The sequence below is a fragment of the Thermobia domestica genome, chromosome 2, assembly GCF_964235325.1.
Source record: "Thermobia domestica chromosome 2, izTheDome1.hap1.1, whole genome shotgun sequence".
NCBI classification, from domain to species: Eukaryota; Metazoa; Arthropoda; class Insecta; order Zygentoma; family Lepismatidae; genus Thermobia; species Thermobia domestica.
This window is the reverse complement of record NC_137455.1, coordinates 268,297,823-268,322,286: the sequence shown is the minus strand read 5'-3', so window position 1 is coordinate 268,322,286 and position 24,464 is coordinate 268,297,823. Positions and strand designations below refer to the sequence as shown.

The following is a 24,464-nucleotide window of genomic DNA, read 5'->3' as shown; positions in this document are numbered from 1 at the left end:
CACACGTCAATCAACATAGCCGAAGCGCTCGCTATTCGAGCCGCATTCCAACGTGTGTTATGCCTCCAAACATCTGTTAGCTCTATTTGTAGTGATAGTCAGTGTTCTTCGTCGTCTTCTTCCTACATCCCAACCGGCTATTTCCAACTGGATTCTGGTAAATATTCTACAACAGATATATTAATACAACGCAAAGGACTACAGGTAACTTTCATATTTGTTCCCGTCCACAAAAAGATACCAGGTAATGAGGAGGTTGAAAATAGTATAAACAAGAAACGTTATTAGCGTCTGTTCAGTAAAGTTACCGGTTGCATATATCCCAACTCTTGGAGCAAAAACAGAAGAGCGAATGGCGAAACTATCAACACCAGGCTAGAGGTGGACCAGGTAAATATTACAGGCGAATGAACCTAATCCTACCACACGTTCTTTTATTTATCACCCTAAATGGACTCATGCTCACCATGTCTTGTTCAGACGACTTGGTCTCAACACCCCACAGACTCCAGTGCAAAAAAATTCGTCAAGGCCTTCGGGATGCTCCACTCTGCTACTGCCAAGAAGATCTAGGTACGTTGAATCACCTAATCTATACCTGTTCATACACACAGCACTACAGACCAGTGTTTCTTACTTCCTTGCTTGGTTATGGTCACATTCCAGTGTGCACCATTCTATCCATTAACAACTCCACAGTGATTTATCATTTCCTTCATCTTCTTCTCCTCGATCTCTAACCACTCAGAGTAGCCCCCATTATTTTCAACTGCGCTACATGACTTCCTACTCTAAACTAACCTTATCAGCAAATTACAATGTACTTACCTTTCTTTATACACCCCATGTTCAAGGCATCACCGCTGGAACAAAGAAGGGGGAATATCACCTTCCCACTGTGCCCAAAAGTATAAGAGGAAGAAGAGGATCATAAATTTTTTTAAAAAGGAAAAAAAGCAGAATGGCAATCATTTCAAATTGTTACATTTTCCGTAAGTATGAAATAGAGGTAGGAATGATTCCCAATGTGCGAACATGAATCATTATAAGGCGTTACTCAAAGAGATGGTACTACCAAACTGTTATGTAATAAAGTCATTTTTATACATAGTGTAACAGTAGGAAGTCGTTCACCATCCACGCGTACAGATGATGATGAGGACCCGTTGTATACTATTACCTCACACTTTTCTCACATTTCTCTTCTGGTTAGGTTAGAGCTTTATATTTCTTTTAGCAGAGCATGTACTAAATGATTAGCTCCATTGCTACTTGCAGATTTTTGAGGAGCTCAGTAAATACAGTGTGGATATATGGCATAAAAACTACAGGGCATTAAATAATCCGTGCAGGTTTACTTTTGACGCACCACTTGAAATATTGTTGAGAAATTATAATTCTCTCAGTAACTTCCGTTTTATAGTCTTCTAAGTTTTGCGCTGGGTGACATAAAAATATCGCACTTGGCATAGATAAAATTCAAGGGGTCAGAGAGGTATTTCTTTAAAAAAAAAAAAGTGCCGGTTTACTATACGGGGTTATAGTTAAGGAGCCGTACTTCCCATTTAGGGAAGGACGAGAAACGCCATACTTTCAGGAATTATTCATTGACTATCTAGGATGTTAAAAAGTAGGTAATAGACTGAGTTCTTGCCCTTGTACTTAGGGTGTTTAGGTAGTGCAACAGTAAGATGTATCCTCGTGCACGGGAGATGAGAAGTAGCTGTTCTTAACTATTACCCTATACGGATTCACAGATTGAAAAATGTATTGAAAAATTTGGGGAAGTCTTTAATTTGCTCATTTTCTGTCGAAAACAGAACCCAACGAACGCATGCGGGGCTTCTAACTCGTTCCTACTACTACTGCTACTACTTTTAGTATGTATCCGTATAGTAAAACTGCACGAAAAAGTAATTATCTTGTGATTTGTGTATAAATACAGCTCCCGGATGTATGGCATTAAAAATGCAGTGTAAAAACAAACGAAGTTGTGGTAGGTTCGCACTGCAAAGCACAGATGTTATCTAACCGAGTCAGCGGTGGGCGAAGCTGGTGAGTATACGTGTAAGCAAGGATAGTAAAAAAAAAGTGGATTTTGGCAAAGACACGAGTTTCAATAGCACTTCCTATGCTTTAATACTAGTAACGCCTCACTTGTAAACATAAAGTACAGCTTCTGTACACTGTGCAAAATAACGTCTAATAGAGTCATCTTTCATATGCACTCAGCTATTTCATCCATTGTAAAGCACTTGTAATGATTTTACACTAGTAATGCTACATATGTAAATCTAAAATACAGCTGTATTACTTTGTATTATATTGTGTCACCTGCAGAAATGTGTTCCTTGTAGATATGTCTTTTCATGGAAGGTATTCAATTTTACCTGGAAGTCTTTCAAAATGTGGTGCGCCAAAATAAACCAGCAACGAATAACCAACTTATGCTAGACTGACCACTAAAAAGCAGGACCCATGACATTTTTGCGCAGGCATTTGGAAGCGGCCGTTTGTGTGCAAAACCTTTTATCCAAATAGGTTTACCTATCTACATTTGTTATAACGTATTTCACATCTAGAGCCCAATTATTGAAGCACTGGAAATTTCGAAAAATTTCCGCAACTAATTTTGCAAAAACTAAAAATAACATCCTGAACACAGCGAAGTTTTTGCATATCATGCATAACTTGTCTCTACCGGTTCAATAAGAAGCGGAAGAAACCGTAACAAACTATTGACTATCCGGTCTCCGTACTATGCGGCTCATATTAAAAGAATATTTTCTTTTAATAAAATAAGACATACGTAATAAAGACATATAATTTGTGTATATAAAAAAAGACGTACGATTTTCGTTAATGTTTAGTTATTTTAAAGATGTGACTATATTTTCATACTGCATTGTGCATTTGATTTTTTGAGTCAGACATTACTAAATTTACCTTAAAATGTGTACAATACTGTATATATTTTCATTTTCTATAATAAATTATATCAATATAATAACTATCAAGAGGTCAGAAGAAACGAATAAGAACTGTTTTGGGAATAAAAATAGTATTTTTAATGATATGGGTGATTCAGGAAGTATTTATCGAATGCTTTTTTGTTATTTGATCTGCCCATTAGACCGGATAGTTGATACTCTATTGTATTAATAAAAAGTTATTTCAGATTTCATAAAAACAGCCACTTGTAGGCATTAGCTATGCATTTAAATAGGAAGAACAGGCCAAATAAATTTACTGTAAGCAGTCTGTGAAACCCCAAAACGAATTTTTGTCCTTTATAATATATTTACGTAAAGAAACGATACGATTGGGCGGCAAAATAAGAACAACATTATTGCCAATAAGGATATGGAATCTGTATGATAGTTTGACAAAGTTCTCAATGGCCAGTTAAGAACGAACAACCACACCGAAGCAGCTCATCGTGGACTGATTTGCGCCCAAACGTCCTGCTCCGTAAAAAGTACAAATGCTATATAGCCAAGTCAAGCAGGAGCGCAGTAGGGGGTCTGAAAGTTTAGTGAACGGTGCATCCGTGGGGAGTAGGCGCATCAGCGACGGTAGTATATAAGCATAAACGAAAGTGAAAGAACACACATACAATACTTTCACTATCAATCAAAATTCATTTTAATATGCTGTTCACTGACAGTGATTACTTGTATTCACGCTCTTATTCGTGCACGAAAAATGTTTCACGTCGTATTTTACCTATAAATTTTTTATTTGGTAAACGCATCTGTTCGAGTGAACCCCATCATATTTAAGCATATAAATAACGATGCTTCACAATACCATAAATATGTATTCAAGTGTTTTATCGGTGCTATCCCAGTTTATGGGAATAAGATTTGAGTGTAGTTCATTAGTTGATATTCTGAGGCGGATCGTTAGAAAAGTAGTACAGTGAATTTGGTGTGTCATGATTTAGTTGTTATTTATTACAGTATTAATGTTATTACATAGTTTGTGTTGGGAGATAGGGAGCTTACCTCTTTCTCAGTATCTAAACTACTTAGTGTATAGAAAGTCTTTTTCTACCTTGTGTTTGATGTTGAGTGAATACACATTTCGACAGGGTAACTTTTTAATAATTTGTGTTTCAGTATATTATACATGTTTCAAGAAATTGTATGTAAGGGTTAGGTTCGGCTAATTATTTATTTCAAGTTTTGTTTATTTCAAGTTACAGGATCGATTTGGAGACTGGTTTGGCACTTTTCGTCGCAATCCCGATGAGTTTCCGCGTTGATACTTAACAGTGGACGAGACATGGATATACTACTACACTCCAGAAACAAAGGAAAAATCGAAACAGTGGGGTTTTAAAGACGATCCAGCTCCGGAGAAGGCGAAGACGGTGAAATTGGCCGTCAAGGTGATTTCTCCTCCTCTAATAGTACGTTTGCGCAGACACGCTGTACTCAATCCATATATTTTACTACAAGAAAAGAAAATTGTCGAGAATTCTTTCTGTACACAATCCTCTTATGCCTTTTAGTATAATCAACACATTTAATACGGTTCGTACTGTAATAGGACTTCACCATTGTCATTCACACAAACTGTAATTAGTGCATTACAATATCATATTACCAGTGAAAACAATTTTCAGCTTCCAGAGAACATTAGGACGATGCTCACGACACCGAATCAGGTGATGAACTGTTTCGTGGTTGCAGCAGAACTTCTTGAACACGTTACAACTTGCCGAGCAGATATCACTTCGCTTCTGGAATAAGTTCGAACTTAATGTATAGAGTTACAAGAGGTTCTGCAATAATAATTTTTTTAAAAAAATATTTTTCTTCTTCTTACTATTATGACAACTTACACAGACGTGGTTTTTATTCGCAATTTGGTTTTACTAATGATGGTAAGTATCAAGTAAAATTCACACTCAATGTTGCAAACTATCAATAACGTACGAGATAAAACCTTTTAATGAACCACATGTAAGTTTTCGAAAGCTGTGGTGAAGTGGGGAAAACTGTGCTTCATGTGATGTTAACAATCATTAATGAATACCAAATAAAAACCACGTGGTGTCATTTGGAAACAAAATTCTACCAAGTTGGCAACACTGCCAACTGAATTACATCGCCCTTTTCCAGATTAAAATCATTACAAATTGATACAAATTATATTTCTGGATTTTATCGTAACTTTATCGCATAGTTTCTGATTTAACGCGAAATATATATGCTTTATTTTTCCATTGTCGCGAGCCGATTTTGGGTCCCGAGTTGGAAACTATGTAACTCGAAAACGAAGCGGAATTCGACTCATGTTTATAGGAGCTCTTCTACTTGATTTGATGTCGAGATTCAACTGTGAAAAGTTTCATACTGCTTTTCAAATTGCGTTGTATTCAGGAGCTAAATATCCATAGGAAATATTTACATTCCAAGTACAAAAATCGATATTTCAGTAATTAATTGCAAACGTTAGGGGCTGCAGCCGTATGAACGGTTAACGGATATTAAATACTTAGGTACTTCTCCAATAGTTGTAAAAAATTCAGATTTTTTAAATGGTGGGGTTTTTGAGAAAATGGTGACCACACATGGTGTCTTAATAAAATTTTCAGCTGTAATAATTAGAAACGTAGATTCTTTACGTTTTCAAGAGACCTTATTGAGTAGATTTCGATGCTAGAAGCAGATGGTTGATGGCAGCTAGTGAGGACAGAAATAAAAGTATTTGAAGTTAGCAGAATTTTTACTAAAGTTGACAACATTACGAGTAAATTGCGCGATTCCTATTTTGCCAACAGACAAATTTTGCGCCTCCACCGAAACACACTGCTTTATATTCTTTCTACTATTGCGGTTATGTTAGTAAGTACACTCGTTTCTCTACAATAAAACTTTTAATTTGACATTTTTTTCAAGAGAGCCGCCATTTTGGAAGGCTGTATATCGAAGGAGAAATTCTTTCAGCAAAAGGAAAAAAATATGGGTCTAATAATTTTGTATGCAGTTTTTCATTTTAAAAAATTATCTAAATCTAACCAGGCAAGGGCCCAAATGGGGTACTCGACTTGCCGAATAACGTGTATCAGATATGAAAGAGGGTGTGAAACTATGCACATATGCAAACTTATAGCGGCTGAGGGCAACATGGAGAAGCATGAGAGTAGGAAGAAATATTACCGACAATAGGGCTCAACAACACAGAAAGCTAAGGGATTACTCGTTCCGCGCGTGAATGGCCACAGAAATGACGGTCAAATGTTTAGTAGTTGATATATGGTTACAACGATACGTTGTATATACTTATATTTTTGGGGCAATGAGTATTTCTTTATACGTACTAACCCAGGTTATTATGAAGAAGAAGTTAGTTAAAAATAATATAATTGTCAAATATACAGAAAGATATTCAGATGTCATAAAATAATGAGTTTGTCAATATCTGGTTGGCAGGCAACCAGGTAAATAATATATAAATAATAAATGGAATCAAATAGAAACGAAGTGTGCGTATGATTTACTGTGGCTCAGTAATAAAGAACCAGATTTATCGTTGTATGGTAAGATCTGCTGTATGTTGGGAAATATGAACATCATGGCCGCCATATTAAAACTGGCCATCTTAAATTTGGATTCACAATGTAAAAGAAAAAGTAGCTTATGTGGCGTATCAAATAGCACTGAAATTTTACCGAAATTTACTGACATTTCGCAGTGGGATACCCGGGTTCCATTCCCGGCGGAGCTTATGTGGTTCGGATTCCACGTTAAACTATAGGTCCACGTCTCATATAGCTTTGTTACTGAAAGGGACGCTAAAATTACAATCAAATCAAATTATAATCAATAACTATCAAAAATGTCTCTAATTTCTGACTTGATGTCATTCATTTACAAATTCCTGTTTACAACATTGTGCAGGAAAAAGAGAGAATGATTTTTACCTCACAGAACGAAATACCAACTCCCGCGTTCCGAACAACAAGTACGTGAAGTTTAACAAGGATACGACTACTTCTAGAGATATTCTGTTGAGAAAGAAATACACGCACAACAATAGATTGTTTCTTTTGGGTTAAGTAAAACAAAACAAAGAATAAATGAAAACTACTGCAGCCATGAAATAACTCAAAATACGTCCTTAAGGAGTTTTAAGTGATTAAAAAAGAGTTACTTTAAATTTTAACAGTTACTTTCATGTGACAGTTTTTATTTTACCCATTACTTTTTCAAAAGGTTCTCACCTTGCTCTTCTAAACTAAAATTTAAATTAATTCTTCATACAACAACTACTACTACTAGTTCGTGGGGACTCGGTAGCTCACAGTCACTTCTGGGGCGAGAGTTCCTGGTTCGGTTCGTGACCACGCAATTTTGTGGAAAATATTGTGTTCGTGATTTTTAAGGTGTTCTCTTCTTCCCACATTCTCATTCCAATTACTGCATAATCATTCAATTAAGAAAACGTAAAACTTGAAATTAAAGTGTATTTCCTGAGTTCAACTCTGATGGATGGGGGTCTCTAGTTCGACCCAAGTTCCCTTTTATTCCACCATTTCGTTCATCAGCATCACCGTCTTTCTTAACCTAGGAGCATAATCGCGAAGAAAATGAGAGAATTGATATCATTTTGGTAAATATCATGTTTGAATTGTTTTCACTCTGTTTGTATATCTCTTTTTAATGTCTTAAGAAAATAAGACGTTCAAGAATATAGAAAAGTAGGAATAATGAAACGATACAGAATTTTTGTTTTCTTGTAGCCATTTACTTTAAATTTATTCATTTTTTTAATTATAGGTATATGGTTGTGTAACTGAAGCGTTCCTAAGGAAGTTAGCTTAGGGGTCCTATGCTTTCAAGTAGATGACTACAATGACAGTAATAAGAATATCGGAACGCCTTTCATGAATCTTCTTATATAGAATATATTTAGAAATTCCGATCGAACGCATGAAATTAAGGACTTCTGCAATGGCTTACCAAGATGTATCTCCAGCTTCCTGATGATTATAACATTTTCTGTGATTCTAAGAACATTACAGTATGTTCGTGTGTGATACATGCAATTTCTTAATTTATTCCCACGTACTTTAGACGTAAAAAGAATGAATTCTCCAGAGGATCGAAAAAGAGAGACATCACTTCCTCCAACCATGAGCAATAAATCAAAAGAATTTCCTCGTGCTAACAGTCAAACAAATGTGATTGAGAGCAATGATCCAAGGAACAATATTGATGATAAAGCTACAGACGTCGGGTCGTGCATAGTTACTATTAAAATTGATCCCGAACTTTTAGTGAATGTTTTGGAAGACCGGCGAAATGAAACAGTTGAAGTTAGTGAAAATTTCCAGGATAATTTATCAGTAGTTAGTTCGTTGATGGATAATAATAACTCAGTGACATGGTGGAGCAACAAAACATCAATTGTCTTAAATGCGAATACAACATCACATTTGATGAATGCAAGAGTTGTGAATAGTTCAAAGGAGACAGACGGAGTAGAGAGAACTTCCGAGGAAACAGATAATGTGCTATTGAATGATGAGGACTTGAAAATTAAGGTGAAAGTGGAAGAGTTTCAGAATGAGGAAGAATTTCAAAATGTTGAAGAATGTAGCTTAGAAACAACGATCATTGCTTCGTCTTCCAGGTTAGTTGCTGTTTCTTAAAACTACAATTGTGGATAGTAAATTCTTGCTTTTTTGTGCATATTCCTGATTTAAATCATAAGAAGGTGAATATACTTATTTAATTTAGTTCGTCTTCACAGTACGTTTCGTTGTAATTATTTTTCACCATCATGATCAAGAAACATTCAGAAATTCGAAAAACAGAGCCCCATAGATCATGTCTGTCTAGAATTAAACCTGCAAGCAAATACTAGGGTCTGTAGGTCCCCAACCCACATCTTAAATTTATACTGTAAATCAGTTTTTACCAGACTGATAGACAAGACAATGTAAATCCAGTTCCCAGTCTCAGCTGTAGGTGCTAAAACTTTTCAGATTTATTTCGAGGGTTATGTCTGCTTCAATATGTGTTTAGCCAGGGTGACCACAAACCTGTGAAACCTGGAAATGTTAGGGAATTTTAAAAATTAAGATAAATCCAGAGAATTCTGCTAAGAATTTAGATTTCCAAAGAATGAGATTTTGAAAACTTTTTTTTTTTTTTTAATGAAAATTTAAAGACCATTGCATATGTGGTTACGTGGCTCTCTCTTTAAAAAGAAAGAAGAGAACTTGCTAACAATTGATTCAGCAAGTACGGCTTTGAAAGAAACAGAATAATCATAGGGAAAAAAAGGAAGTTGAAAATATGTTGAACACATTTGAGTCATTACATTTTTCTAAAAGGCAAGAAAAAATTCGAGATTTTTGGTTTTATTATTTTGGTAGATATGCATGTGCCCTTAAAGATGTTCAAATCAGGCTTAATGTGTAAAGTTGAAATTACTTAAGGAAAAGTATTGGATTCACCCTCAGATTTTAATAAATGTAGCAGCAACTTAAAAAGAAAATCATGACATGGTTTGTGTTTCTTTTGAGACTTAGAAATCGCTTCCTATGGTCTGAAATTAAAATCACTTACAACTTTACTATATTCGGTACAATTTCTTCGTATTTCTATTCAGCCAATAGTGAAGCTTCTTGGCATAAAATACACTTTAATGTAATGATGAAAATTGATATTTTAATGTTTTCGTGATGGCAAAATGATTTGCGAACATGAGATGATAGGCAAAAGGAACAGTTCGGACGTTTCAAGGGATAGTTTCACTATCTGGCAAATTTTTGGTAGCCAAATTCGGGAAACAACGTAAATTAAATTATTCTGTGGTAATTGTGCACAAAACAAATATTGCATATTACTATCAGTGCTAAGTATAATGGGAGGGGCAGTTGAGAGGTTCCCGAAATCATGTTGCAGTTTCGGTATTAGTGATACAGTCATAAGGAATCTTACAGTACAGTCCAACAGTACAGTTCTTTGAATGTTTGTGCTAATGTAACCACGTGTGAATAAAATGTGATACGGTAGTGTTTTTAAGTTATTATTTCATTGTTACTACTGAAGAATGGCGAATAAATTGTTAGATGTCGTCCCTTCACGAGTTGCGCAAGTTTCCAGAATTTTAAGTGGTAAGTACAAAGTGCAAAATGAAACATTTTATTCAATTAGTAAACGAATTATAGCCTATTATAGCTTTTACATATTTTAGTATCTGTTTTTTCCCCAAAGTTCGTGATTACTTGTTTATTTTATTTTGCCATTTTCGGGCTTTTATTTTGCCATTAATTCCGGGCTTTAATTATGATATTAGCATATTGGACGATTAAGTATGAGAAAAAAGAAAAAAAGAACTAAATTTCCTAGCATGTACAACTTCCGATTAGAGTACAAATAGTGGGGAGGGCTATAAGGCTCAAGCCCCCTCCCCTCTGAAATATATTTGTTAGTTTTCGCATTCTACGTACAGCAATAATCCTTACCGTTTCTAAGAATTTCATTGACTTTCTATTTTCTTAAGCTCTTTGTTCAGAAATAATAATGTATTTATCAAATTTCATTCCATGTAAGAACTGCGTTCTTTTTTTTCTTTCTTTCGTCCATTCTACCATTGTTTTTTTTTTTTCTTAGTTGTTACTTCCTATTGTTTCTCCTATCATACTTTTGACCGTTGTTGTTAGTTGTGATTGAAGTCGGCCGTCGTCAGTAATACTAAAACTAAGAGGAGCTGATAAGCGAAACTGGTGTTTCATACCAACTTGCGCGGATATCAACATAACGGGACTTTAGTTATTATAGCAAAGGGATATTTACATCGTTTACCGGTAGTTATTAAGAAAGGTAAATGTTTGAATTAAAGAAAATCAAGAAGGAGGAATAAGTAGCCCGGGAAATTAGGTAGGTCAAGAGGATACTTCCTTTTCTTCTGGGAATAGGATAAAAGGTTAGATTCAGTGCTAAATTTTAGTATATCTCATAAGATTCAACAGTCTACAATTCTTGCCATTAAAACTGCAACCAATATATTTCAGCTTCAACTTGCCTCAATATTTTCTTTCAGGTAAAAACGTACACAGATAAAATTGAATATTTCCACTTTTTTTCTACAATGAAATCAGTTAAATTGAAATGAGATTACAAATATTTAACGTATGTTTGCAGGAGCGTCGTTTCAGATTTTGCTGGTCAGGGCGGGGGGAGGAAGATCCTCCACCGCCATACAAGTTTTACGTTTTTTCCTAGTACTATATTCAGTGGTGCCCACCCCCCCCTTATGTCTATGACGCACCCCCACAATTGTCTATCCGTAGGTGTTCTTCCATGAAAACATCTTCTTTTCGATTAATTTTACCCCCCCCTCATCAAACATATTTATATAGATTTTAACCCCCCCAAATATTTCAATGACGCAGTTTGCGTCATAGCCCCCCCCCCTTGTGAGCACCCCTGCTATATTAGCAGACATTCAGTTAAAATATATTTAATAGAGATATTCCCGAGACGCCACTGTTTCTGAAAATTGGACACTTTGTTTCCGCATATGTACTTTTGTACTTCGCTTTAGTTTCAAACCATTACTTACCATTCCTTTTGAGTTGAAACATCCGTAAACTCTCATTGACCTATTTATGAACTCGTGTAGCTGCCAAACGGTAAGAGAAATGACAAAGTGTTTCCTCTCAGGGTTATTCAAAATGTAGGGATTGTTTAAGCGGGGACAAAATCAACCCCTGATTTCATTTAAAATTTTGAAGTTGTCCCCCTAGTAGGGGTATTCCCGAGAAGTCTCTGATTTCAGAAGCATCACCAGGAGATTCGGCACATGCACTTTGGAATTAAATTATTATTATTATTATTTAAGAATTCTGTGCACTAGTAGCTGCGTTAGGGTCGTGTTACTGATTTCATGAATCCCATCGTATGTAGTAGCTATTGTTTAGGATACCGTCACATTAGATTAGTGTAATCAAGTTTATGGAAAATTAATAATATATATATGTGAAGGGAATAATTAGTTGTGTATTGACGGAATAGCAGTCCACAATAAGATCAAGAAGCAATTAGCAATCTGAGAGTAGCTTGGTGGGATAATAAATAATATTGAGATATTTGCAGATTATCAGAACCGAGGATGTCCAACTTACAAGGAACCCCTTGAGTGCGAAGTCGGAAAGGCAATCTCTAGTAAGGCTCATTTGAAAGTGTAGTGTGAATAATGATGACAGGAAAAATATTAGCTGCTAATGGCTCACCATGTGCATCAGGAGGGCGACAGAAACTACGTGTCCGGGAGGTGCGGAGATCAACCTTCTATTAGGTATATGTAACACACTTCACAAAATGGACATAATCGATATTCACGGAATGTTCAAAACAAACCATTAACTTGCACCATGAACACCGAATGAAAAATGACGCGCCACAGTGATCACAAATGTTCGCACCATCAATATCGAAGGCGAACTCCTTGGGAGTTACAAATCGTTCAGGGCGTTCAGCTAGATATCAATTCTTAAAGAATGCATATAGAATCATATTGGTGTAACGGGTGACATCACATTCCATTAGTTCTCATCTCCTCATGGCGCTTCATATGAAAAAGTGCCAGTAAAGAAAAAAGCTTATAACTCTGAAACCACTCAAGTCTCAGGGATGCAATTTTATCCATTTGTTATCGCAAAACTATCGTGTATTTTGTGCAAATTTCAGATTTTTCACTTGCGTCCTTCCAGAAATATTTGTTGGTGAAAATACACGATTTTCGAAAATTCGCAATGTTTAAAAATTTCCAAAAAATCAAGTATATGGTTCTCAAATCTGAAACTTGTTTGAGAAGTTGTTTATTATCTAGTCTCTATGTAGACAAAAATTTGAAGGTGAGCCTCATTTATTTCGTTTCAAAATATACATTCCAAAACGGAAATTTTTAGGTTTCCATCAATGTTCAGAGCTTTTTCCCCGACGTTCTAAAGTATGTCTTAATGTCCACAGAACACAGAATATTGTCCTTTCCATTATCTTTCATATGGTTTTGGTTTATCTTTAAAACCTAAAAAGTTACAGCGTTTAACGGAATCCTCTGAAAAGTTCAAAATACGCTCAGACGCCAATACAAAATGGCCGCTACGACAAAACCTGCGCGGCTAAAAAATAAATGAATACCCGTTTTCAATTCCCAGAATATGGTACAAACTTAGGTAACAAATTAATCAAAAACTAAATTTTGTCAGCAACCATTATTGATCGATTTCATTTGGATTGAACCAGAAAAGAGAAGGGTGTGTATTGAAGAGCCTTGAGTAAATGTAGGAGTAAGATCAGTGGTTCATGGTTGGACACACACTCACCTCGTTGTATCATTTGATTGTCAATAAATGATGCTCGAAATGTTATCATTAAACAATATTAGATATTTGAATGTCACCCATTGTCTAAGGCTTAAAAAAACACTTTTTTTTTCTTTCATTTCAGCGGGAAGGAGTTGAACCAAAGTGGTGATAGAAGTTCATTTGGAAATGGAAAGCGAAGACGATTCTCGTGTTGTTTATGCAGTCGGACATTTTCGAAGAATTGTTACCTGAAAACCCATATGAAGAACCATGAAACAGGTGATTCATTGACGTGTTCAAAGTGTGGTAAATCTTTCCAGACAATTTTCCAGTTGAGCGGGCATAAAACTGTGCACGGAAACACTGGCCAATATCCGTGTGATCTGTGCGAGAAAACTTTCTCAAACAAATTTTATCTCAGTGACCACAAGAAATTTCATGGGGAGAACAGACCATTTGGCTGTACACTATGTGGCAAGAGATTTGTGTGGCGCAAAAACTTTAGTGAACACTGGAAAAGACACTTGCGCTCGGAGACAGAGCAATCTGAAGTTCTGTTCGCGTGTAAAATCTGTAATAAGACATTTGTCAAGAAATACAGTTTGAAGAGGCATCTTCTTGATCATACGATGATGGACTGTGTATTCACTTGTAAACAGTGTGGGAAAACATATTCTACTGAAGATATTCTTAAACAACATGAAAAGATCCACACGGGAAATTACACTTGCGAACTTTGTGGGAAAGTTTTTTCAGGAAAAAGTAATCTCCAAAGGCATGTCCGAATTCATACAGGAGAAACTCCATTTCATTGTAGTTACTGCCCGAAATCTTTCTCAGACAGAAGTCACCTGGTGCGCCATGAGAGAATTCACACAAACGATAGTAAAAATTATTTTTGTGATGAATGTGGAAAATCATTTGCACAAAGAAATAATCTTGTTAAGCATGTGCGAACACACAGTACTCCTTTCCCCTGTGATTATTGTGAGAAGTCTTATTGTGAACGGTTCATGCTGGTTCGGCACCGAAAGATTCATACACAAGCGTAATCAGTGAGGTTTACACCTACCAACTGGACTTCGCAGATACAACGTTAGTGAGTCCAGGAATTATTTTCTCGATCTACTTTTGTTCCATTGCGATTCAACGTTTCACCAAACCTCTGAAACTCTATACCTGGGGAAATTTGTGATAAATATAATCGGAGTGTGCTTCTGACTACATTACCTCCTAATTGTGCCGCAACTACTGCCAACAAAATTTGTCAAGAAGGCACTGGATGTAAAGTTACTTCTAACATACGATCAATAAATATATATTCATTAGCTGGAATACCATTTTGTTTTCCCTATTAATTTGAACATCGGGTACGGGGCCAAATATTATTCAGCCTTTTCTTTAATATCCGATTTATGTTCATTTGATTATCATCACAAGTAATAATCAACATTACACATTATGTAAAGACATAACGTAGTGACATATTTATAGTAAAGATTTAACACCTTACTTGTCGCATGACCCACCGGTGGATCACAATAGGAATATTCCACGGGCCATGTGACCCACCCGTGGGTACTGCAGCTCACGTTTGTGGTTACATGTGCTACCTGAAGGTCACCTTTTCTAGTTTTGTATGCAATATTTTCTCCGGTCTGTAAACTCAGAATTAAAGATCATTTAATTTCAGATTTGTATTTCTTTATTGTTCAGAAAAATGTACGAACATTCTAAAATATGCCCCTCACGCAATTTACTCCTATATGTGTCGGGAGTCAATATATTCAAAAGCAAATCACGCTTCAGAACTGGTTTAAGGGTTAAATATTTGTACTTCAGAATATTCATTACACCTTATTTTTAATTTTTGTATCCCCGCGTAACGTAGTCTCTAACGCTGTCTCCTTTGATGCGAGTGGTCCCGAGTTCAATTCTCTGTGGGGAAGACTTGGTCGAAAACATGTAGCAACGTTTTCAGGTCAGCCATCTTGAGTGAGACTTTTTCTGGGTTGTATTCGTTGCCACCAGACAAATGCTGGAATAGTACGAATCATCAAAGGAGAAAATAATAATAACTGTCATTTCAGCATCGGTATGTGGAATGTACGAATTTTACGACGTGCGGTTAAACTTGAAAATTAAATATAGAAATGGATAAATTTAAAATTAACATTGTGAGTTTAAGTGAAGTACAGTGGTTAGGAAAATGTGAGATAGTATCTGGAAAATACACAGTTCTATTCCACGTGCGTTAAGGCTGAGAATGGTGTCGCGATAGTAATGAAAAAACAGATAGCAGGGCTCATAACGAGTCACTTTTTAAACTAAAAGTTACTTTTATTCAAGTCGGTCATTAAAGTTACTTTTTTTCAAATTTGTCACCAAAAGTTACTTTCTTGGGAGGTAAAGTGACTTTTTCGTGAGATTTATGTTTTGCATTGACAGTTTTCTAAGAAAAATATTATAAAAAAATAAATGGAAAAAGGCAGAAACTTGTTACTCATTACTCTTCTGAAAGCTTCAGTACTTGCTGCCACATGCGAAACAGTCAGCTTTTATTCTTTCTAAAGCACAGTGGATGATTGGTGGATGCTTAAGCTCTCAAGGTGGGGCCTTGTCTATTTCTTCTATCATAATAGTCTTTTAGTTTTCTCTCGTAATAGTTAACGCTCCGCTCAACGTTGTGTGTGTGTGTGTGTGTATATATATATATATATTTGTGTGGTTCATCGTGTTCGTCTTGTATTTTGCTTCTTGTATGTTTTTCTTACGAGTAGGTGATGAATTTGAATATTTCATGGCTTTGAGAACTCTCAGTGCTAAGTTAAATCTAATGTCTGGGATAAAGAAATTCGGAAATAGGCCAGAACTGGTTCTACTTACTCAGAAGCTTCTTACATCTGCTAAGTCTGCTTGTCGTAACTACAAAACATACTTAAAAAACCTAAGAAAAGAGGAAGCTCAGAAAGAAAAAACAAAACAACAAAGAGAGAGGGATGGAGAAATTGACAAAGGAAAAAAGGAGCATGATGAGATTTTGGTAACTTTTCCGTTTGCTTTTGGTCACATTTTCGTGTGCTTTTGTTCACTTTTCAACTCTACATGAGACCAGACCACTATGAGTCCTGAGATAGTAAAAACTGTAAGCAAAGTGGAATGCTTCAGTGACCGCTCGATGTTTGTAATATTAAGTGCAAAAGCAGTGGATATTATAATAATGCAAGTGTGTATTCCAACAACCGACCATGAGGGCAATGAAGTAAAAGTGCTATATGATAATATTAATAGCATGTTGCATCAGGATGGAAAAGGTAATGCCAACGCCATTGTAATGGGTGACTTCAACAGCATAGTAGAAGAAACTGCGAATAAGTAGGTGGGACCATTGGACTAGGTGGACGCAGAGTGCCAAATGCTTATAGACTTTTGTAGGTAACATAATATGGTGGTGACGAATACGTGGTTTAAGAAAGAACAAAAAAAAAAAAAAGTTGTACACGTGGAAAAGTCCAGGAGAGAAGAAACGTTACCAAATCGATTATATTTTTGTCAAGCAGCGTTTCAGGAATAGTACGAGACATGAAGACAGTACCGGGAGCGGACATTGATTCGGATCACAATCTCTTAGTAGTGGAAGTGCAAACATGGTTGAAATCAATCAAGAAAAATGGAAAGAGAAATCGAAAATGGAACTTAGAGCGACCAAAAAGTAAGAACAATGATGTAAAAGAAGAGATTTAAGAGAAATTCTGTACAGTGAGCGATTTGGCAGAAAATAGTTGGGGAAAAGTTAAAAAGATACTACTAGACACACCACAACATCGGCAGGGTGTAAAGAGCACCGAAAAAAGCATTGGTAACTGAAGCGATGCTTAGGAAGATGAAGGAACCGGAAAGGCGAAAACCACGGATATCCAAGAATACAGAAGGCTAAGTAATGAATTAAGAAGAGAGAAGAATAAAACCAAAGAGGAGTACATGAAACCGATATGTGAAAAATAATGGAACTTCAACGGCGCGGTAGATATGAACTGATGTATCAGAAAGCACAAGAATTAGGAGGATAATCCAACAAATTATACGCACGTTTGAAATTGAAGATCAACAAGATCGTGTCGTGTAGTTACTGACCATCAAAGAATCTGGGAGGGGTATATAAAGGATTTGTATGATCAGAAGGACCATCGCAAAGATATTGCGATCGAAGCAGGGGAAGAGGTAGATGATGAGAAAAAGGATCCAGTATATTGATAACTGAATTAGTACTCGTACAAGCCATCAAAGACAACTGAAAGTGACATACCAAGATCATTCAACAGGTTTGCTCAAGGGATTAGGAGACAATGCATTCAAAGAACTGACTTCACTTATTAACAAGACCTATCTGAGTGGAAAACGGCCAAAAGATTTTCTTGATATTACAATGGTTGCAATACCCTAGAAAAAGCAAACAAACATGTGCAGTAGAGTGTATCGAAACTTTTTTTTTTTTTTCAAAATCTTGTTTCCCTTAGTGGCCATTTTTGGCTAAATATTTTTAATATCACATAGAAAAAATGTCAAATGTATGCTTCAATTTTTTGCTGTCCGCCATTAGCTTGAAATTCGAAAAAAATGATGAAATCGTGGAGTTTTAAAACAATAAGTGAAATATCACTTTATACAGTTTTACCCTTAGTAATAGTTGTTTTCCGAATAGTCCAAATATAATGAGGAAAGAAGTTTAAAATCTTTAGCTCTTATTTATCAGTGCCGCCATCGGTTTGACTTAGGAGGAAAACCGATAAATTTAAAATATCTGTGTGTAGCAGCTGCCTCCCCTGCAACTCAATTATTGAAACGAATTGATTCGCCTTACTCAGACATAACAATAAGTTTGAGGTGAATTATCGCATTTGAGTGTTGTGCTGCTACTAATCGCTTTTTCACATACCTTTGCACCCTTCAAAAACAAACCGCGTAACTCGAGTTGTATCACTCCGCGCACGAGTATTCAGTGATTGGTGCAGGAGAAAATGCTTCGTATGTTTCCCGCAATATTTCTGCTTCTGCACGTGCATGCGTGCATGTAATCCTTCACTGTTAAAACGATGATTTTTTTTAAACTGAAACACACAACACCACCCTCACATTAGGCAAAATAGCCGACAATAGTTCTGCTCTCTTCCAAAGAGGACGGACCACAGATTTTTAATATTGTACTATAATTATAGATAAAATTACATGTACACACTACGTCAATATTATCAATTTCAAGATTAGACGATAGGCTGTATGTAACAGCAAGTATATTTGCTCACAGTAAAAATCTAATTTTTTATCTATTACTTAAATTATTAAATAAATGCACGAATACAGGTTAAACATTTTTTTCTTTCTTCCCTGAAGCTTTGTTTCTCGATATGCTTTCTCATATCCTATAACATTTGAACTTACAAATAGCAACTAAAGTCATACAAGAAATAAATAGTTTATATATTTATTCTACGTATTCTCTATAAAGAGAGAGAGAGAGAGAAAAGGGAAAATTGGCAACTTACGATTTTAATTCTCCTCGAGTGAACATACACCACTAATGTCGGAATCATCTCTGTCACTTGCTGAATCATCGTTTAACGATATATGCAATCTTTCACTCATTTCGTCTGTCAAACAATCAACCTCCCACAGTCTCTTTTCTTCCTTTCCAATTACGTGATGAACTGCTGCTGCCCAGTCAGATTCCGTAACACGAGACACAGCTTTTTCAAAAAGACCTTTGACCTCGTCCAGTTTAAATGATCTTTGTTCATAGCCACGTAACGCCTTATTTGACTCCAGATTATTTTGATTTGATTCAGGTTGCAATGATAGGGGGATAAGCGCAGCACTGTATGACCAAGTCTTGCTGCCATTTTGTCAACAACATATTTGTTATATATATATGCTGTATAGATTTCACCTGTTGCAGTAACTCTACACGCAGCATATCAGACGTAACTTCCACACCTTTATCTTGTAACTACTTGAATATTTCAGGCTTTCTTCATGTGGAGTTGGGAATTTTTTCACTTCGAACACAATAGTACGGTGCATTATCAAGACAAATTACACTGTGCGGTTCTAATTTTGGCAGCACAGATTCAAACCACTTATGAAATGTTTCGCCATTCATTTCTTCGTAGTAATCAGATGTTGGCCGTGACACAAACAAGGGCTCTACCCCTTCCACAAACCCAGTGTCACTACCAATATGCGCGACAATCAACCTGTTTCCCTTCCCGGAAGGCTGTTTTAATCCAGTTGACAGTCTTTCAGGAAAGCCTGCTTCTTGGATGTGATAGTCTTGTCTTGCCAAACCTTTGATACCGTATGTCCTGCGTTTACCCACGTCCCATCTAAAAAATATATTTTTCTACTTTCCTGTCGAAATGATTTTGACCTTAGATATTTTCTTCGCCATTCTACAATATCGTCTTTGTCCATCATTCATTTTATTTATTCTCCATTCTGTACAAACTTGGAAATAATTTCCCGATAGTACATGGGATTCGTCATGATTAATTGATGCAGTACATATATTACACACATTTGTTAAACATAATTCATACTTTTATACATTACAGTAATTTGAAATATCATTATACCAATACTACAGCATACCTTATACATAAATGAACCTATCTTGTTACTTTGCTACTACTATTTACATTGTGACTATTTAATTGATTATATTCATCTATTGTATAGAAGCAATGTGACAATAGGTATTCTTTTAATTTTCTTTTGAATGTAACCTTAGACTTGATTACCTTTAATTTGTTTGGTAACTTATTGTATAGCATAATACCAGCATATTTTACTCCCTTTTCGTACATTGCTGTTCTATGGTTTGGTGGATGAAAATGAGTCTTTTTTCTTGTGTTGTATCCATGCACGTCACCGTTTGTTGTGTACTCATTTATATTGGATCTTACAAATTCTATTAAGCAATATATATACAAACATGGTAAAGATAGTATAGCTAGTTCTTTAAAATATTTCCTACAGGACTCTCGGGGTCCTACACCTGCTAGGATTCGTACAACTCTTTTTTGAAGAACAAAAATATCTCTACTTTTTACAGTATTTCCCCAAAATATTAATCCATATCTTAATATAGATTCAAATGAGCAGATGAGCCGTCTCACGATTTCGTTTAGCAAAGACAAAACCAATGTCCTTCATAAGTCAGTAAAGTGTAGCAGCACTGAAATTTGGTACCTCCACATCACTGTTAATATCCTGAAAGACTTTGTTCAAAGTTGGGATCTCATTTTGGAAAAAATAATTATGCACTTTTTTCCTAATTGCATCTAAGTCAAAAGAATCATATTTGTCCACTCGGGCAACAACATTACGAGTTTTAACAGGTGATCGAACATTACCACTGACACACTTTTCTTTCATTGAAGACACATCTTTTAGATACGCCAGTAACATTCGAAACCAAATTTACTATTTCGTTCACGAGTGTAGGACAAAATCCAAGCTAAATTCTGGCAAGGCGGACAAAATCCAAGCAACAGTATCATGTGTGTAGCTGTGGTATGTGTCTGTGAATACCCTAATTAAATTGTATGTTTCTTTCTTCAATTGTCATGCATTCTAAATTTTTATCTGTAATTTTTCAATTTATTGAAGTAATATTTCATTTACTTTTAAATAACTGAAAATCCAATAAAACATGTAAGATGGTCATAGTAAGAGTGAAAATGAGCTTTAATTACTCATAAAATATTCTGGCTACTGCTAGGACATGCCCAGGTGGATCCAATTTATGGTGATTAGAAATATTTTGACCAAAAAGAGTATACTCACATAAATCAACCAGAAAATGAAAGCACTGACTTGCTAAATCAGAGATAACAAATAACAGCAAAGCAGCCCAGTCTTAAAAAGAGTACACTAAATTCTATTCTATTCATTGAGAATTAAAGTATAAATAAAATTAAAAAGATATAATTTAGATAAAAACAAAGTTACTTCTCCACCCTCAGAGCATTTACATCAGTTACACTTTCAAAATAACCAATAACATATACATTTTCATTTACTTTGTCTAGACACATTTTCAAATTTCGATTTTCTAGATAACACGTTTACATTATTTAATTCACACGCATTATTACATTATTAAAAATAACACACTTTAATAACATTTAAACATAATAAATGGTGGATGGCTACAGGGTTTAAAAAAAAAAAACAGCATTCTACCATTACCATATTCACATTTTGATCTTTATAGGTACACTCATGTCCAAAATTATTGTCGCATGTCTATAAATATGTTGTTGTAAGAATATAATTTGATAATGAATTCGTCCGGTATTTCTTATAATGTTATAATCGGATCTGTATAATCGGCAAAGACATCTATGTGGCAAATTTCATGTCAAAAGAGCAGTAAATAAGAACAATAAAACGAAAATGAAACTTTCTTGTCCATTTAGCAACGTTTTGTTTTACTCATTCTAATTTTCGTATTTAGAAAATTCTTTTCCTATGAAATTTACCACAAATATACATTTTCCGATTATACACATAGTATCAGTATTAAAAGTATCCTGCAAAATCATTATCAAATTATATTCTTACAAGAAGACAGTTATAGATATGCGACAATCATTTTGGACATGAGTGTACATCTATATTTTACTTATTTAGAATATATAGGTCTACGCGAAACATGAGAAGTACAAAAAACTCAACATTCTACAACTACAGTACATATTTCACATTTTGATCATTTCTGACGAAAATTTGATCAGTATATCAGAATTATTTTTTAAAAAATATTCATAAAACACTACGAACAAACAAATTAAGACTTCTGTATGCCACCTCATAAAGATGGAATTAAAATACTCCAATAAATGGTCTTGAAACAATATGCTGAGTGTCTTAAATGTATTATATATAATAAAAATGAGATGCAAATACATACTTTTACAATGTATTTGTATACATACATACTTTTTCATACTTTCATATGGATGTAATAAGTAATTAAAGCTCATCTCCACTCTTACTGTGACAATCTTACATGTTTTATTGGATTTTCAGTTATTTAAAAGTAAATGAAATGTCATTTCAATAAATTGAAGAATTACAGATAAAACTTCAGAATACATGACAATTGAAGAAAAAACAAACATACAATTTAATTAGTGTTTTCACAGGCACTTACCATAGCTACGCACATGATACTGTTCCATGGATTTTATCCGCTTGGATTTTGTCCACCTTGCCAGAATTTAGCTTGGATTTTGTCCGCGCCCCTTCGTTCACAGGTTTGTCTGGATACCACTTACAAAAACTACTAAATACATTTAGCACTATTTGTTTTCCCCTGCACTTTAAGATTTGCCTTGTTTATGTTTTTTATAACAACTTGGAGACGCTGGTAATCTTCCTGCCTGCATGGCCATGGCTCTGCGTATTTGTTAGTGGTTGCAACTGTTTTCCTGTTAAATTTAATATTTTTGTGGAAAATGTCAATCCACATATAGAGATGTGCTTTTAATTGAAACTAAAATGTTCTTAGTGTGTTTTAAAAATACAATAATTGCTACCTACGTAGAACAAGTTGAATCTGTTGAGGACTATTTTCTTATGGAAGAATAATGGTCATTCGGCTCATTGTAAGTGTTGCTCACTTCTGATTATATTTCATTTTTTCCTCACCGAAGAATCGTAGTCAGACTGTTTAGTCAGTTTCAGAGAACTGGGCTGCAATGTTCGTTATGTTACCCAAAAGAAAAGCAGCCCTTGTACTACATTTCTATTTAATGTACGCTGCTCCACAAAACTTAAGCAACCCGAGAGAACGTGGTATAAGCGACGTGTGGGGCCCATTCAACACTGGTTAGTGGCATGCACATACACAGAGACGCGTCAGAGACACACAGGCAAGGCGAGCACACGTTCCATTGCATAAACAGCACCGTTTCAAGCGCGGTGAACAAATTATGCCATGATGCGTACACCACAGCCTAGTAGTGTCCGAGGCTCCAAGCATTGTGTTAGTGGTTCTTGTGTGGGGTACACACCTTGCAATGACTGATAGACGACATTTGAGTGACTTTGACCGCGGGCGAATAATTGGGAGGTTGGAATTGGTCCGATCGCAAGTGGAAGTGGCGCAGGAATTCAATGTGAACAAAAGTGTTGTGCGAGGCTGTGGTGTCGCTTCCAAAATGGAGATGAAGTCAGTAGACGTCATGGAGGAGGCCGTCCGAAGAAGACGTCGGCCGTCGATGACGGATTTCTCACAATTTCTGCCAAACGTAACCGTCAAGAGTCACGCTCTCAACTGGCCAATGAGTTGTTTCAGGCTACAGAACAACGCGTGAGTCGTGAAACTGTTCGTCGTCGGCTCAACAGAGCAGGACTGTATGCAGGAAGGCCTGTGCTGTGTGCGCCATTGAAAATGGAGCACAAACGTGCGCGTTACACATGGTGTCAGGAACATGTTGCATGAGGGAACACCAGTGGGCGCGTGTGATGTTCTCCGGTTAGTCGAGATTCAGTTTGTCGTATGATTCTGGTCGGACTTTAGTGTGGAGAGAGCCAGGAACACGCTATCATTCAAACTTCATTCCTGAATAGCCTTCCTATGGCGGTGGTTCCATTATGGTGTGGGGTGGAATTATGCTGAATGGGAAAATTGACCTCCATATTGTGCAACATGGCACTTTAACAGCACAACGGTACCGGGATGAAATTCTGAATGCACATGTGCGCAATTTCCGTGGAGCATTTGGCCCAGACTTCCTGTTCATGGATGACAATGCCCGACCACACCGTGCACATCTTGTTTCAGACTATCTGGAGAGCGAAGACATTACGCGTATTGCATAGCCTGCATATTCGCTGGACTTGAATCCCATCAAGCATGTGTTGGATGCTCTTGGACGGCGAATAGCGCAGTACAGTCCACCACCACGCACTCTCCCTGACCTGGGAGCAGCTCTGCTCGAGGAGTGGCAACATCTGCCACAAGACTTGATCAACACTGATTTGCAGCATGGAGGCCAGATGTCGTGCCTGTATAGCTGTTCGTGGGGGTCACATACGAGCATGAAGGCCATATTGACTGCCT

The 24,464-nt window shown here is 36.1% G+C and overlaps 1 protein-coding gene across 4 annotated transcripts; it reads left to right on the top strand.

The window, feature by feature from the left end:
- Nucleotides 1–244: 244 nt before the first annotated feature.
- Nucleotides 245–14,671, top strand: LOC145678490 (uncharacterized). Of its 4 annotated transcripts, none has more exons than XM_081748679.1 (4): nucleotides 841–992; nucleotides 4,202–4,393; nucleotides 7,791–8,646; nucleotides 13,479–14,671. In XM_081748679.1, exons 3-4 carry the CDS (start codon nucleotides 8,054–8,056, stop codon nucleotides 14,386–14,388), a joined length of 1,503 nt encoding a protein of 500 aa, XP_081604805.1. In that variant the 5' UTR covers nucleotides 841–992; nucleotides 4,202–4,393; nucleotides 7,791–8,053; the 3' UTR covers nucleotides 14,389–14,671. The 4 variants fall into 4 exon arrangements, with proteins under 4 accessions (XP_081604808.1, XP_081604805.1, XP_081604806.1 ...); XM_081748680.1 differs by having other exon boundaries at nucleotides 4,202–4,414; XM_081748682.1 differs by lacking the exons at nucleotides 841–992; nucleotides 4,202–4,393 and adding an exon at nucleotides 245–390.
- Nucleotides 14,672–24,464: the final 9,793 nt, after the last annotated feature.